The sequence below is a fragment of the Psittacula echo genome (genome assembly GCF_963264785.1).
Source record: "Psittacula echo genome assembly, chromosome: 6".
Lineage (NCBI taxonomy): Eukaryota > Metazoa > Chordata > Aves > Psittaciformes > Psittacidae > Psittacula > Psittacula echo.
The window spans coordinates 72,970,927-72,988,369 of record NC_137743.1 but is presented as its reverse complement, the minus strand read 5'-3'; the positions used below and the strand labels follow the sequence as shown (position 1 = coordinate 72,988,369).

General features: G+C 46.0%; 1 protein-coding gene across 1 annotated transcript in view; it reads right to left on the bottom strand.

Annotated features, from left to right (window-relative positions):
• Positions 1–5,553: 5,553 nt before the first annotated feature.
• CCNYL1 (cyclin Y like 1) overlaps positions 5,554–17,443 on the bottom strand; it is a 32,964-nt gene continuing 21,074 nt past the window's right edge. The window contains exons 7-10 of the mRNA XM_080621711.1: positions 17,023–17,142; positions 14,825–14,991; positions 10,157–10,319; positions 5,554–7,295 (exon numbers count right to left, since the gene is read on the bottom strand). Coding sequence (XP_080477837.1) covers positions 7,179–7,295; positions 10,157–10,319; positions 14,825–14,991; positions 17,023–17,142 — 567 coding nt within the window. The 3' untranslated portion in view covers positions 5,554–7,178. The remainder of the gene's footprint in view (positions 7,296–10,156; positions 10,320–14,824; positions 14,992–17,022; positions 17,143–17,443) is intronic.

The window sequence follows — 17,443 nt, the reverse complement described above, 5'->3', positions numbered from 1 at the left end:
TATGGGCCGGCCGGGTGGCAGGTAGCCCTTGAGCACTGATTTGTTTCCCACCGGGGGCCTCTGGGCAGGTTTTGCTGGTGCTGGGTGAAGGGGAGAGCTGCAGCAGGCAGGGCAGGTGGTGACCCCAACCCCAGGTGATAGTGGTGCTGGTACTGGCACCGAGCTGCTCACCAGAGCCTGGAGGGGTGAGGGGGGGCCGGGGAGAGCTGGTAGTGGGGGCTGCCTTCCTGCTGGGCTGCAGCAGAACGGTGTCCCTACAGCCCCCGGAGCCCCGGTACAGCTCCGTGTTGTGGAGCAGCAGGACAGAGGGAGCTGTGTGACCAGGGGCTTCGCGGGCAGTGGTGGGGCAGGAGGGAGGAGCTGCAGAGGGGAGCTGCCACACAGCCCTCGAGGCGGGCAGGGATGGGGTCCCAGCTGCCTGCAGCGCAGATGGGAACCAGGCAACCCCAAGGTCCCTTCTCCCCCCCCGGGCCGTGCATGCCGGCTCTCCCCGGGCCGGGGCTCGGGGCCGGGCAGGGGATGGTGCTGGTGGGGCTCAGCTCATAGCACCAAATCCCGGGTTCAACCAGTGCTCTGCAATGGGCAGCCGGCTCCACCACCCTGGAGCCCTCAGGGGCTGTGCGGGTGACGAGGCGGCTGTCCCAGCACCGGGATCGCAGGGAGCCCTGGGCACCGCTGGCCTCAGCACCGGGAGCAGCCTCCTCCTGAGCCGCCGTGTGCCTGGGAAGCGGCCGATGCTGCTCCGCGCCCCTGCTCTGCAGAGGGGTGATTTTCTCCCTCCCCGCTCGTGCTGTGCAGGTTACGTGGGGTGAGGCAGCCCCAGCACCTGCCCCTGGCCTGCCCAACCGAGCGGGTGCTGTGTGCATGGGGGTTCCGAGCCGCGCTGGGGAGCCGCTGGGTTTGCCACTTCTTGCAGCTTCAACACTTGGTGCTGCTTTTTCCGCTATCGGAGGCAGTGCCGGCTTCGGGAGCAGGCGGTGGGTTTAGGAAAACTCAGCAGAGCACTTCTGCACTCCCCTGCAGCTCCGCCAGGTCCGGCAGCAGCAGAGCACTGACAGACACGAAGCCTGGTGATAAGCGCTGGTGGCAGCAGGGTTTTGATAAGCAGAGTGATGGCAGGGTGGGGGGAACGCTGCTGTCAACTTCACCGAGCGCTGCAAGGGCGAGGGGCTCCCGCTGCAGCACGGAATGGGGCAGGGCCGGTGGGAGGTGGCTGTGCGCTCAAACACCCGTTCGGTTTGTGCGGGGCTTTTTGGGGGTATACGGGGATGTGTTTTTGCTTTGTTTTGCTCTGGTTTTCAGGGCGGATGATTTCTTTTCCCTCCCCCCTGCCCTCAGCGGTGATGTTGTGTGTAACCACCCAGCTGTTTCAAGTCCTTTCTGCCCTCCTTCAAGCGTGGCACTCTGACCTGGCTGCCTGAGCACTGGGGAACAGCCGCTGGCTTTGCTCCCGCGGGACTGCAAGGACGCGGGGTTGTTCTCAGCACCCTTGGGCCACTTCAGTCAAGATGGTTTCCACCTCGTTTTAAAGCCAAAGCCTGGGAAGTGAGGGGATGCTCCAGTGGCACAAGGTGTCAAGTGTGCGTGTCTGGGGCTTTGTGGCCAGAGGAGCCAGCGGTGCAGGGGCAGTGGTGCAGGGGCTGCTCAGCCGCTCAGAACAGCACTCTTGCAGCAGGGCTCTCTCCCTGCAGCGTGTTGCAGTACTTCCCCTTGGACAGGATTGCAGCACGTTGTGTTAGGAACTGTAAATAGCTGTATTATAGCCTGGGTTGTACATACAGAAGCTGTAGTGACCTTTGATACGGGTTTGGGGCAGGTGTGTTCTCGGCAGCGAGGCAGGTCAGGCTTAGAGGTGCTGTGGGTAGTCTTGTGTTGTAATCCAGGGCATTAAATGACTCCAACCTGCTCCAATGCACACCTGGCTGGACTCCTCTCTTTCTATAGTGCCTTTTGTAGATACAGCTAAACACACATCATGCAATACAATGAACAAAACCATGTCAAAGGTGGTGTTTTGTTGTTTTTGTTTTATTTCCAAAGTGCAACTGACTGTAAAGCTTTTTTTTTAAGGTTAAAAAGAAATCCAGGCTTAGCTACAAACCGTTGCCTATTGAAAAATGCACAAGCATTTTCAGCTTCGATCTAAAGTCAGGTTAATGGAATCAACGTGTGTGCAAGCCTGGCTTCTCAGCAACAAGTGGCAGGAGGGGGAAAGGAGCAGTTGCCGTGTGCCCTGTATGCTATGGCCAATTCACACATTGGGTTTTGCCTCTTCCGTTCCCGATGCTGTTCCCTGTTGTTTAAATAACTGTACTATATTTTGTGAAAAGCTGAAGAAGTTTTATTCAAAGAGAAGTATGGAGATTAGTTATTTATGAGAACCAAAACCAAGCGTGTGTGTGGTTTTCTTTGCTTCTGCTGGGATATGAATTGCCATAAAAACTCAACTGGGGGGACACACAGGGCAGCCTGTGCTGGAGGGCTGTGCAGGGCTGCTGTCACTAGGGATTGGGGGGGCTGGTGAGGCAGATGCACTGCTGTGGGGCAGCAATGGTGCGTTTGGTGTGCATGGATGCTGTGTGTTGCTGCCCGGGTGAGGAGCCTGTCTCTGAGATGGGTTTAATCCTCGGGGGCTGCTGTGCTTCCAGCTGGTGCCCGTGGCCTCGCTGACAACCAGTTTCCTTGACGGGCCAAGGTTACAGCTCACCGGTAGAAGAGGGCCCTCCGCAGTTTGCACAGGAGCAGCCCCTGCCCCAAGGAGGTGCTCTTTGATACTCCTCCGGCCAAGCAGGTGACGGCTCCCAGCCTAGCAGGATGCTGCCGCCGATGTGAGTGCCCGTGTTGCCATCTGCTGTGCGCTCTGTGTTGGGAGGAGCGCTTCAGGAAGGACAGCAAGGGGTTAAGGCTGGTTCTAATGGTGACTAATGGTGCAGGACTCTGCTATCTAGTTAGGTGTGTAGGCACACACCAGGTCGCACTAGATAGATCACTTACCTGGAAGCAGCATTCCAGCACCCAGCGATAAACCTGACAGCTGCACAGACTGACTCACCTGATTCCTCAGTGCTGGGTGATCTGCACCCACTGCTCAAGTAGAGGCAAAACACATGGGCAGGGGCTGATCCTATCCCATGCAGGGCAACTGTTTTGGGGTGCGTAGGGGACATGCATGGTCTCATGCTGTTGCTGAGGAGCTGTGGACGCTCCTGCTGTTTTGCAATAAACTCCAGCACCTCACTGGGGGCTGTGTTACCCCCCTTGCCTCCCAGGGAGCTGCCATGTCCTCAGCTCCTCCACAAACACCAGTTTGGCCGAGCTGTATCCACTTGAGCCACCTTTCCATAGGAAGGGAAGGGCCATTACTGCAAGCAGCTGATTGCAAAGCCCCTGTAGGACTTTGCTCCTATGAGCACACGTGGCTGTGCACAGCTTGATGCTGTGCTGCTGTGTCACTCCTGTGCTCTCCATGGCCCATCTGGTCAACTTAGGCCATCCTCGAGGCAGTCACTGGCTTCCCTGGGGTTGACCAGTGCAAATGCAGCAGAGTTTCAGGCTGGGAAGCGTGGAGAATGTCACTGATAGAATGGGGACCATGTGGCTTCTCAAATAGGTTTTAATAGCACAGAGCAAAGCCAAAGTGATTGTTCCACCTAAAACATGCCTTGTCCACAAAGGCAGCCTGAGACTTTGCTAATCCTATGACAAATAATCCCATGTTCAGCCAGGTAAATGCTTTATCACCAGGCAGTCAGTTGCGGGATGGTGGTGTTAGTAAGTGCACTATAGGCACTTTGGCAGCACTATGTCATTCATTGTATATTGTCAAACAACTTACTGGGTGCAAGTGGGGTTTTCCCAGATAACGCTATGGAAACTCATTCCTACGTAACGCTGTTGTGCTGCGGGAAACACCAGTGCAGGAGGGAGGCAGCAGCCTGCCCAATGCCAAGCACTGACCCCACCAGCGTGCCCTGCCCCATGCACGCCTGCCAACCCCTGTGCAAGCCCTTGCCTCAATTGCTCTTCTGTCCCTTTCTGCTGGCTCAGGTTATGCTCGATGCCTACACTCTTAGCCAGAAGCCCTGGTCTTGACGTTCATTCTGCCCCTGAAGTGCCTGTCCTCTTACGTGCCAAACCCACACTGGAGAGGTTCTCATGAAGTCCCCTTGGAAACAGCATACACAGTTCCCGTACACAGAGGGAAAGGGCTGCTGAGGGCCGAGGGCATCACGTAGCCCATAAACCCATCCCTGGGTTCCTGCCCCTGCATGATGCTTGTGTTAGTCTTGTTGGTGCTCACACCATTCCTGTTGGTCCACAACGTAGCTGTTGTCTCTGGTAACAGTATCCACTGCCAAATGGGGCTGCTGCCCTGAACCAAGTGCAGGCAGAGGTCACCTCAACAGATTAAAGATGTTGAATTAAGAGCAACAAGGCATATTGATCCTGTAGCTGGCTGCTCTTCCCTGGGAGCAGAGGTAGGTGCCTATCTCTGCAATTCCAGTATTCTGACTGTAGGTTTCCTTTTGCCTTTTTAAGAACAGTGCTGCCACCATATAAAGAGCAGTCAAAGTTAGAGGTCATCTCCCTCCCCCAGTTCACCTTCCAGCAGAACCCCTTAAATGTAATTCTGTCTGAAACACCATCACTGCTCATCCCTTCAAAAGGGAGCCATGTGGTTTACTTTTCATTGTTTACCTAAGAAACCCATGAGCTGCGTTTTCCAGGATCTAACTCTTTTGGGAGGAGGAACCAGAGTGTTAAATGGAATTGCTTTTTTCCCTCTCAAGAAGCTGAGGTGTAGTGGAGCCCTGCTTAGTGTCTGCTGAACAGATCACAGTGCTATTGACAACGTGCTCTGGGCTATGCTGCAGTACAACTAAAGCCAGGCAAAATTAAGTTGAGCACAGCAGTTTCCTGCAGGATATAGTGCAGAAGCAGCTGTCAGCTAAAGCTGTCATTCACCTGCCATGGGATCAGCGGGAATAGCCTCCATCCCACCTGGCAAAAAAGGTTAGTGACAACCCCAAGTGCTGCTGCGTACCCCACTGCTGAATGGCTGCGTTTGCAGAAGCCATGTGCCAGCCCACAGCAAAGTGCATCAGGCTGATCCCACAAAGTTGAAGGTACCTGGTGGTGCAACGGGAAGAAAAGCTCCTTAGCAATTAGGTCACTTGTAGCATCCCCTTTAGTGTTCCTCAAGGGAGGAGTTAACATCAAACCACCTCCTGCAAGACTGGCCCTACTTAAAGGCCATTTGAATGCAAAGGAACTGTCAGTGAGTGGTTATTTGAGCAGCCCCAGTCGGGTCTAATTCCCAAGGACACCAAATGAGCTCCAGCACTGGCTCCCCACACATTCGCGAGTCACTGTCACACAATGAAGGCCAGGGACTGGTCCAGGGAATGGAGGGTCCTTAACTCACACCACTGGGGTTCCTTCTTTCATACTGGAGAGAAGCTGCCCAGCACCAGCTGCTTGGGAGGGGGACTGAAACCAGACGCTCTACAGAAAACACACTTCACCTTTGGCTTTAATTAAAATAGAGTTTATTAGCTTTTCTTTTAATACAAACATGAGAAAGGAAAAACCACCTGAAGATGTAGCGTTATTTTCAAAATTGAACTGTGATCAATACCTGAAGTGCCAAGTTCCACGGATTTGGGAGCCAGGGGCTGGCCTGTTTGCACACCGCAAAAGGCTGTATGCATCACTTGAACAGCTGGGTGCAGCCAAACCACTGACCGCACTCCTGCAGCCCCACTCTCAAAGGCAAATGGACTTGCTGCTGTTCAGTGTAAGTTTCTGGGCCTTGGCTGTAGGAGGAAGTGCACAAAACCCATGCCAGTCGGAGGGAGATCTGCTCCTAGGACTAACTGCCTAGAATCTATTTGTATCCAAGAAGGGAAGATACTACAAAGACCTGTGACAGGAACAGCCTAATAATACTTATCCTGTTTAGAGTTCAGTTTCAGAGCCTGAAAGTAAGCTCCATTCCAAAGTCTCAGAGAGAGCAAAACCCAAGCCTCTAGAGCAGCTGCACAAGATAAAATTCACTTTGGAAACAAAAATAAAGAAAATAGGGTTTATAGAAAGCTGTTCATAATTCTCAATGGAACACAATATTTTCCAATCATCTACCTGGTCAGGTAGTCCAGGATTCGCAAACTCATCACTGCCTCATTATGAATGTAAATCCCTCCCAGGAAACAAAAACCTAAGGAGAGCCAGATGGATGCACAATATCAGCTTTAGGAACTCCACTGTATATAGCACAAGAGATCTGCAGTAGAACTCAGAGAAGCAGTGCTGCACACACGCCATTCACCACTGGATTGCTACACTGTTTGGGATGGTGACGATGTTTCCACACCAACTTTCTCACTCAATGCCTCAGAAAAATGTACAGATTGCGCCTCTTCCAGAGCAATACAAGTATTAGAAAATGAGAGAAGCACCATAATTCACAAGAAATGCAGCATGGACCCTATACACTTTAACAATACATAAACCCACATCTCTGCTCCCAGTCAAAACATTCAGAGTCTTTTGACAATCCCTACTGGAGTGAAGTTGTGGGTGCAGAGCTGGAATTCCTTCCTTCTGGGCAGCTTCTTGGTTATGAACAGATCACCAATAATAGCAGCTTTTAGTAGCCAAACCGGGGGAAAACCATCAACATGTGTCTATGCTACTGTTTTCAGTTCCAGAGTGGCTTTATACTCTCAGAGTCCCATGTTCTGTTTTTGTTAACACTGCATCGACCTGAAATACAAATGCAGTGAGACTCTGGATGCCAGGGAGAGGAGGGCAGAACATTGTAACTATAGTCATGTGGTTAATGTTTAAAGTCTAAAATTTAAAACTACTTATTATTAAAAACCTCAAGAGTTCACAGCTATAGGCCTACATAGTAAGCAAACATCTGTGGGGGATAGAAGGAGAGAAGTTTGTTTTTGCACCTCTGGATATATAAGAAGGAGGAGAGAGTTGATTCGACAAAGGTCTTGTCTTTTGCACCAAGTACGCTCCTCAAGCTCTGGGCTCCCTTGGCTAGTTTACCCTCCTCTCCTCCTCTTGCTGGAAGACACCATCACCACTGGCTTGTGTGCATGGAGTGGTGGTATTCCTTCGATTCACATGGATGCTGGTTCATGGTGCTGCACCCTTCTCTCTCCTCAGGAGAGGATGGCATTAGAACGGCGGATACCAACTAAGTTATCAGCACTGAAAGATCGTCTCATAGCAGCTTTTGACAAGTCTTTGTATTTGTCTTCACACAGCCGGGAGATAGCCTGGATACCATGTACAGGTACAAAAGGAAAAGTATACATTAGAAAAGGTTGATCATTTCAAGGGAGCTTTTACAACTGCAATGCCAACAGAGCAGGCACTCTATAGCAGTTACACTACTTTGTTACCGAGAATGAGAGTCAGTAAGAACTACTTTGGAGGGAAAATATTAAAGTGGTCTGTCCCCGTGCTAACAGAACCCTATCCATCAGGAAGCAAGGCATAAAGAAGGTGAGTGGTTTCCATATCCAAGTATCTTCATTCTTTTACCAGTCTCACTATCTAATGGAAAACTTGGATCCACTTCACACTCATGAGTCTGTGGAACTTATGTTCAAAACTGCACCCAGTAGCTAGGTCTGGCGCATGCAGCAGCACAGACATTTTAACAGTACAATAACGCACACACAGCCATTCCTGTAAGAGAAAAGGGTGAAACTGGAAAGCTTTCTGCACTCCCTCAGGCACTGTGTCCTTGGCCATTCAGTGCACATGAGCCTAGCAAATGAAGCTCTACTCAGATGTCCCTTTTCCCTTTACCTTCTCTACACCTTGTCCCCAATATGCTGTTCCTGGGGTCACTCACATAATCAGGTTCCTGAAGAGGTCTGAGGAAGGAGGGCAGCTCACTGCTCAATGTTACAGCAATAGCCATGGCACTTTAATACAGCTAATTAAATATCAGCACATGCGGACAACTTACTTAGTATTTAACTGCTTTTCCACCATTTACTGGCTTGCCTCTGCTCTGCTTACCTAGCTAGTCAAGCAGCCTTTATTCTGGTGCAGCTATTGCAGCAACAAGCCTCATTATTTAAATCCTAATAACACATGGTTGACCAGAAAACACCATGTGTCCTCCCCTGCAAGGCCTATTTCTCACAGGAGCCTTCAGGCATTATCAATGCAAATAAATAAGGAAACCTGTAATAACATGCTGAACCGAATTTCAGTCCTGAACATTTACCTCCATTAATAATTTACCACCTATCACCAGATGAACTTTCAGAGTCCTGCCATCAGCTACAAGCCTACACCTTCCCTTTAAGACAGCACCCATTCAGCACAGCCCAGTGTTCTGGAAGTTCAAAAGGTGAAAAGCACTCTGAGCATGAATAAACTTCTAAGTGTGGTTTAAAATAATTATTTACATTTATTTCTGCCGACCTTCTGGAGGCATGCATTTGGCTCGAGAGGGGCATTCTTTAAGACACTGGCTGCATGAGCTCCTGGTGCAAGACCAGACAGACTCTCCATCCTGCTTTAATGCTAGGACATCAATCATAAAGCAACCTGTGTTGACATATTTAGCCCCGGTTGCCCATATGGTGTAAATCACTTTTCAATCCTTGGAATACTAATTCACTGCTTCATACAGGCTCCCATCAACTCCTCGTGTGCTTCTAACCAAAAGGTAGAATTAAAAATTTTAGCAAATGGCTTAAATATTTAGCACCTTTAGAATTAACCCCCCAAATCTCCTATATACATGCATTAGTAAATACATTATGGCAAATCACACACTGTACTGAAAATTACTCTGGTTTTAAATACCAAGCCCCCAAATGCTAGCAAAGAAGAAACAAAACAGGCTCACAATCTGTAAATCATCCACTTATGCCTGGGCACTGAGCAGTTCAGTAAACAATTTCCTGTGGAATATGAACTGCCCTACAACCACATTTACAATTAGTGACAGTGTTAGCTTAAAGTGCAAGTAACATGGGTGAGACAAAGCAGAAGAGCTGCATTGCTTAACTTTAAATAGAGGAATCTGTAGGCATATCATACCTATCATTCCAAAGGACCAGGAGGGATCACACTTATTCCCAAAGTTCAGCCACTTCTGATGAAATAAAACCTGGCACTTGGCAGAATTATTGGGGGTGGACAATGGAACAATGTAAGCCAAGAATACCGTAGCACACCCCTCTTTGAAAGGGGCTATGGTATCAGTGTACACAGGGCCTGCGGTAATGCCTTTGTTGAAAGGTCACCAAAACAACACACAGAGTCATCAATTAAACCTGGACAGATGAAAGCTTGCACTGATCTAACACGAAATTTTGCCTGGGAATGCAAGTAATTTAGCTATTTCCAAAACGTCTCACACATCTCCAGCAATGAGGAAAACGACTCTGCAAGAGTACGAGACACTTTAAAATGAGCCCTTGTACCTAAGAAGGCTGTGGGGACTCACACAAGGCAGCCTTTCCCGTTGAGCAGAAAGGGCCGGTAATGTGTATTTACACTCCTCTGAGCATTCTGAACTCCTAAGAAGGGGCTATTCCAAAAGTTTATCTTAAAGCAACATTTCTTTGCAAAGGTGAGGTTCTGAAAGTTGTGGAAAGAAATGTATTATTTCTGCAGCTGTCCCCAGACAAATGGTTTATTAAACCATGAGAGCAGTTAAGAGTGCTCCCTCTAAATCTAAAAGCAGCTGTGCAGTGGGATGCAGTGGGAAACCTTCAGCTGGTAGTATTTAGAAAGGTCTGAGTGTGACTGTCTCTAGGTGCTTGGAATACAGACTGTGGCCAGGGAAGGACAGACAATCCATTACATGTGACACTAATCCTTTCAATCTGAAGTAGCCTAGCTGAGCTACAGTTCCCAAAATAACATCCATTTTACTTTGTGATCTGCCAGACTTCTGTAATCTCTCTCCCTTCCTTTCCTCAGAATACTAGCTTAGCCTAGGCATGGTTTTAGAAATGCTAACTGTAGTTATAAAGGGGTTAAATTAGCCTGTAATACACTAATTTAAAAGCTTTTTAGTTTTTCTAACTGCCACTTAACATGATTAGCAACAGATGCTCTTACTACATGTACAGAGTCCCCTGCTCAGGCAATCTCAGACCATTACCTCCAGTTTCTGTGCTCTCTCTTTACTGAGAGGCTCCAGCAGAAAGCTCAGGTTATTGTCATCGGCTAGAGAGCGAAGATCAAAGTAGTATTTGGCGTAAACACTGGCAGGAACATTGATATTAAACTGCAGTAGCTCCAAGAAGTGTCTTTCCATCTCATTCCTAGGAGGTGTAAGGGACAGAAGACAAAGGAAAGAAAGATTGTTTTAGCGGGCCGAAAACACTGAAGAGACCTGAAGCTTGGTTTTAAAACCAGCAACTATGAAACAGCCATCGAGAGCTCTGCCTTATTAGTTTTGAGAGAGCAGTGCTCAAAACAAGGTGCAGCTTTTGAGTCCTGGCACCTCCGGCTCAGAGAGAAAGGTAGTGCCCTCTCGTGCACTCGCTCGGCTGACCGGGGAGGTTCATTCTTCGGAGTTCCATTAGTGCAGCTGTACAATTCATGTGCCATTCTCACTCTCGTACGGCCCCACACTATAGTGATCAGATGAAAGGAATGATGTATGCTGTTTATTAGCTCTGAAGAACTTGCAGACATTTTCACCAGGCTGATAACAGGAAGGGGGTTTATTGAAGTAGAGGCGGACTAACAAAAGGAGTAGGCAGATCACCACGGCAACAAATGGATCTATGAAGAGCTGCTGCTATTATCTCACAGAAAAAAGCCTCTTGAAGCAACATGGATTCATCTCCAATAAATAAATAAATAAGCAGCATTAGGTGGGAGAAGGAATTTTCTCCTCAATAGCATTAGCCAGGATAACAAAGTACTATGTCAAAGGGCACTGCCCAGTTTTTACTTACTCGTCTGTTTTCATTGGGCAAAATATTTGGAGGAAAGTGGGGAGAGCGACATGGCAGGAAAAAGGCTGCTTCAGCTACTGTACTGTGGTTAGCTACATCAGAGGTGCTCCAGAGAGGAAAAACCCAATGTTTTACACGTTAACCCAAAAGAAACGGGTGGTACCCAAACCAAGCAGTTCAGTTCAATGCTAACTCAACAGAATTTAGCTGTACAGGCCAACTGGGAATACACCAGAAGGTAAGCTGCACAAATTCAGTGCCAAGGTTGTTCTCGCTTTTGGGGAGCTTTTAGAATAGATGTTTTACCTATCAGAGGAGGGGAGATAAATCAAGGAAATTATAGCATTATTATTAAATACAGGTTGTGTCCTGCATTGGCTGGCGGGTCTCAATATGAATAGCAGCTTTGTGCTTGTTTCTAGCGTAGTGGTCTCGAGTAGCACTGAACCTAGTGCCAAAATTAATTTCCTGTTCATATGGTCATAAGCCTATAGAAATGTAAATCAGATAATGTTTTGATGATCAGCTGATCAGAGCTTGATTTACCCTATGAATAAATGCTCTTCACTGTCCCTTTTGTGCTCGCTAGGCTAATACATTTTAATTCTTTAAAAATACTATTCTTCATTGGATTAACAAGTCTATTAACAGTGGTTTAAAACCTGGCAGAGGATAATGCCAGAAGATAATGCCCACGTGTTTTCTGTGCCTTATTTACAAATACATGTAGCCAAAAGAATGAACAGCGAGTGTCCCCTTATAGGCAATCATAGCAAGATTAGCAGCTGCACGGTTAATTTTTCAGTGATTATGGATTCACCCTCATCAAAGCAAGCAAGTTTTGACAAAGGATGACTTCCAAAATGCTATTTATTTAATTTCCTTTGATTTTTTTCCCATTAGAAATAAATGAAACAAATAAAAACAGAGACCCCTCCAAAAAAAAACCCCAACCCAACCAAAACAAACACCTCCACTTCGTTTCAGTAAAAAAAAACTACCTAAGAAAAGGCTTGTGATAGAAAAAAGATGAACACTTTACCTATGTTGAGTAGGAAGAGGCGAAGGCAAATGAACTCATCTGCCAGTTGTGAGGTATGGATCACATATCCTTTAACAGACTTTAACCCACTAACAGTTTTTTGAGAACAAGGCGCACCACCAGTGCTGCCTGCAGAAGAGGTGTCTGGCTTGGACACATTCACACACAGATTTGCAAACTGGGTAAACTAAACCAGATCTAAACCCTTCCAGCAACTCCAGAGCGGTGCTACTCCCATGCTTGGCTTGCAGTGGCTCAACAAGAGTACCCATCAGGTTAGTGAGATCACTATAGATACATAGAGCCAAGAGGAAGATTCACAGACAGTTCACAAACAAAACTTGCCACCAGTCCTTGTAGACAGGCCTCTACTGCACAGGAATGGTCTACCCAGGGAGTGATACCAGTTTGAGTCCTGCCAAGCAACCTTTAAGCTGGGAGCTGCTAGTGTTTTGGGTGGATTTTTTTGGAGCATCACCAGCCACCTTCAGTGTTAGAATGAACTCCTTTGCCAATTGTTTCCTCTCAGTAACACTTCATAGAATCATAGAATAGTTAGGGTTGGAAAGAACCTTAAGATCATCTAGTTCCAACCCCCCTGCCATGGGCAGGGACACCTCACACTAAACCATGCCACCCAAAATGCATTCAGAATACCTAATGCTCACCAGCAAGTGACTAGTTTAAAACATACTGGAAGTACTAAAGCTGACAATTAACTATAGTACTGGCTATTAACTGAAAGCAGACTTACAAACTTAATCTTGCTGAGTATTTTAAGCAGTTTTCCAGTGTCCCAGTTACGGTCATGTTATCCAACCCAGGAGCAGTGGAGTCTGCCAAGCTGCAGCAGTGTGGGGCCTGGGATGGACACCACATGTCCACTGTCAGTAAGGGGTTGTAGAGTTTCTGCCCATATCTAAATTCAAAGATCCAAATAACTTCAAATGAGATGGGATTACAAAAACCCCATCTTCAAACTGGAGGAAAAAATATGCCTAAATTCAATCTATTTTCTTTACCACCATCACTGCTTTGAAAATGTAAGTACTGACTATTTCAGAAGACCAGGCATAGGCAATAGAGAATAAACATCCTGCTTGTTACAGATATTTTCAGTGCTATCAATTTGATTTGTCCCAAATAGGGCTAGAAGAGGAGACATCAAAAAGAGCAAGATGTATACTCCAGCACTCCTAGCATCGCTGACCCCACTTCAGCCATCTCAGAGTAATTTGCAGTAACGCTTCAAGTATGTTCCTCAGACAGATGAGCACTATGAGCCAGGTTGAGTGAAGATGCACATTGTACAAAAACACTAATTATGCTTTCCTGGAACCCAGGCTGGCACAGCCCTGCATTTGGAGACAAAGAACTCCCAGGCAAGGGGTATATATAAAACAAGATACTGTGTTTGCGGTCTGTGATATGAAACAACTTGAATAACAAAAAGTGTTTTGATGCAGGTAACTAACTCCCCCATTATTAGAAATGCTGTCCCACTCCCAAAGGGAAGAAAACTGGATACTCCTCCTCCTAGAGAGTCCCAGATAAATAATTACTTACTATATTTTAAACACCAGCTTTAGGCTGAATCCAGGGAAGAAAGCCTGGGGCAAGAAGAGACTCTCTCACACAGGCAGCCTTCCAGCACTGTGTGCAAACCTCTGCCACCTCAGACTGCTCCTGTAGTAGAACTGGCTGTTACTACATAGGCCTGGACACATGCTCAGTCACAGCACAGCAGCATGATTAAACTCAAACCTACATAAAACATATCATGAAGATTATTAAGGCCAGAAAGCCTGATATTAAGCTAGCCTTCTAGCACTTCTACCACTGAGATAAGAGAAATAGGGGAAGAAGCTGGCAAACAGAATTAAAACAGTAATATTGACATCTCAAAGCTCTCAGACACAGAACTTTGCAAGAAGGAATTTAACACAAAATCTAATGGCCAAATCCACACCATATAAGCATGCCTCCAGCCTGTAGTATGAGCCTGGAGCCACAAGGATGAACATCCTCTGAAACTGCAGAAATCGTAGGGCTTAAGGCACCAAGACAAGACAGCAGATTCAAAATTCCTAAAAAGCTGAAATCTACACCTGAGACAGGAATATAGACAAGGATCAGCCTTACATAAACAAGCAGTAGTAAGACTGAGGATTTTGTTCTCAGCACTGAAGGCATGTCCAAGAACTCATCCAAAGAGGATGAGCTGTAGCAACAGCTGGATGTAACACATGCAATGACAGATCCCAACACAAATGACACCTGCCTGCCAGCGGCAGCAGCTACGAATTCAGACCTTGAGATATTTAGGCCTCAGCTGGATACAAGAGCAGACACAAGTCATGGCTTACCCTGCAGTTTTTCAAATTCTACACCAGAAAAGGCAGGGAACAAACTGAGTTCACTTTGTGTTTTTCTTCCACAAAAGAATGCTGATCAGACTATCAATTGGGCAATTCAGAGTTACACCAATGCAGAAAAACCAAACTGGAAACAAGCAGCCAGTCCCATGGTTCATCACTTGGGGAAAGAAGGTACAGAAAACTAACTGCAAAGTTACTCACCCAAGTCATTAGAAATATTAATACAGATTTGTCTCAAAGTGGGGTTATACAAAGTTTCCTAGGTTAAAAAGGGAATGAGGCCGGACATCAGGTATACATCATGTACCTATACCACAGCACCAAACATTTTTATTGCATGATCCCAAAAATTGCCATTAAAAAAACCAACCCAACCCACCAAAACAAACAACTCCAAAACCAAAATCCCCACCACTGCAGATTAGCCAAACCTTGCAACTTACATGTCCTCAACAGTGATGTCTTTCAATATTTGGCAATAATCCACATTCCACACAGCTTGATCATCCCAGACTTTAGAAGCCAGAAGAATAGCTCCTAGGACTATCCTCTTCCAGTTACTAGGGCATATGTCAATCTCTGCATAGGTTAAAAGCCTTTCCAAATACACCTGTAGAAAGGGAGAAAAAAAATCCAAGCAAACAACAAACAAACAGTTTTATGTGTGCAATTAGGACCTGGAACTGAGTTCTGAGCAGCAAGCATGACAGTCCAATATTACCATTTCATCCCATTACCATTAAGTATGTCAAAGTAAATATTAGCGATCACTACTTCCACTTTAGAATCCAAACTTCTGGGATTTACAGATTCTGGTTTTTTATTATAACATAAGAACTGGACCACCAAGGTATACAATAAAGATACTGGAGGATAAGTTCTGAGCAAGCAATGAGCACTGTTGTTTCAGGGAGACACTGACGGAGTTCTTTGCATCACTGAGTCATGCAGTCATTAACAAGTTTTCATTAGGGCCTATCTAGGATAGTAAATCACTGAAGATCACACTTGCCCTTCATCACGTCTAAGGTTCAGCACTTGTAGCTTAATAGGAAGTGCTAAAACCTGCACTGTGATCAGTAGTCATGGGACAAAGATGCATTAATTGCTATCTTTCCACAATGAAGGGTGTTATAGTGCTATTCCTACTTCATTTGGAAAAGAACAGACTTCAATCCTTCACCTACAACAGCGTCACCCTCTGCTTTCATCTACATCACCAACTGTTTAGATAGCTAGTGAAAGATACCCAAGGCTGAAGATATATCTTGATCTTTTACTTATTCCTCCCATGTAATCTCAGATCAGCCCACAGACATTGAATCAGTCCCATCCTTAAAAGTCTTCCAGTATTTCACTCCTTTGTAATGAACACCACAGTAATCTGCACTTTCAAATTTGGATAGCTGAATTTAGTGTTCTATTCCCTCAACTAAGTCCAGATAAACTAGTGGGTGCAGGTCTAAGGGCAGGATCAATCTTTATTACTAAGGTCTCCCCCACTTTTCTTTCCATCCTCTGCTTGTAGCCTTCAAGTGGACTAAAGGTGTTCCTATTGTAACAGAGCCATCTAGCGGTAAAATCCACTTTAACTCTCTTCTTTGTAAACAGCTGGCTAGATTTCCCAGTGTTAGCTATCATCTTGTTCTGTTAAAAGTGCATCCACGTCTTTGAAAAAGCAAACATCTCTAAGTACTTTTAGCGTTTCTAACTATTCCATCCTTTCAATTACTTATTTCCTTATTAAAGAGAGTCCTTCAGGCAGAGTTTGCTTAATTTCCATATTGTCTTTTGGTGACAGTTCTGTTCTCCTTTCAGACTGTTTTTCAGAAAGAAGCCACAACGGAGACTGAAGGCTAGTAGGCAACATAGTGCAGTTTAAGAGATTGTCTAAGGCAGCAATTATACAGGTTGTGGTTTTTTCTTTCCCTTCATATATAATATTTGTATATGCATGCATATATTGCTGTGTATATACATAATCAGTATTGTAATCTTTTATATCCATCTTGCTTTCTAAAAATCAAACAAACCGTAATGAGATTATTTTCTTACAATTGTTCTTAAGTCCCAAGTACCTCCATGGGGAAAAAAATCTGTAGACTCTTTGGCTGAATAAAAAAAAGGTTTGATAGAAAGGCTGCAATAGCTGAATACCTTAATAATGGGAACATTTGCCTCCTGGAGTTCCTACACTTCTGGTCCTCAGCCCCTTCTTAGGCACTGCTACTTGCACTGTTCTGGTTAATATGAACTCAAACTCCTGTTTTCCCTTCCACACAACTGAAATAAAAGATGTCTTTGTGCCTGATCTCATTATAGCCCACTGTTTATGGTGTCCCATTGTTCTGCCTTTCTCAAGGTTCTTCAACAAGTTACACATTATGAAACAGTGTGATTGGACAAGTAATTAAGTCTTACATATTCATATATAGAAAAGTAAGTTCCTTTTTAATTAACCACTTCTGTGACTACTTAGAAATCTTCTCTAATGAACTCACTTGTACAGTGTCTTCATTATTAACATTATTTCATGAGATACTATAACAGTTTAAACGTCAGTTTGGCCCAGTTCACTCATTGAGGGGAAGAGCAAAGAAGTCTTCCAAAAGCTCCATTTCAGTAATCAGGCATCTCTTACCAGTGTCACTATTGCACATTCAGCTGTCAGCTGCGCAGCACTGAAAAGCGTCCGAACAAACCGGTAGATGTGCTTGTGATCAGGGTCATGCTTGTAGTAGTCATCAGGAACTTCTTCCCGCTGAAAGAAAGTTCTCGCAATTACTGAGAATCTAGCTTACTTAACATTGACTTTAAACAACAGCCACACATGCTTGGCTCTTCTCACTGAGTAGAAGTAGAAATAACATGAGCAGGATCCCTCTTGCATACTTCCTGCACTATGGCTGGTACAAAAGCTGGAAGTATGTTTGTTCTGGCTGGAACTGAGGAGGAAAGGACTGGTATTTGCAACTAAGCTCTGTGATGCTGGTAACTTGGGGTTTGTTACTTCTGGTATTAGGGTCAATAGAGCCTGGATTTGGACTCCTTGTGACAGAATC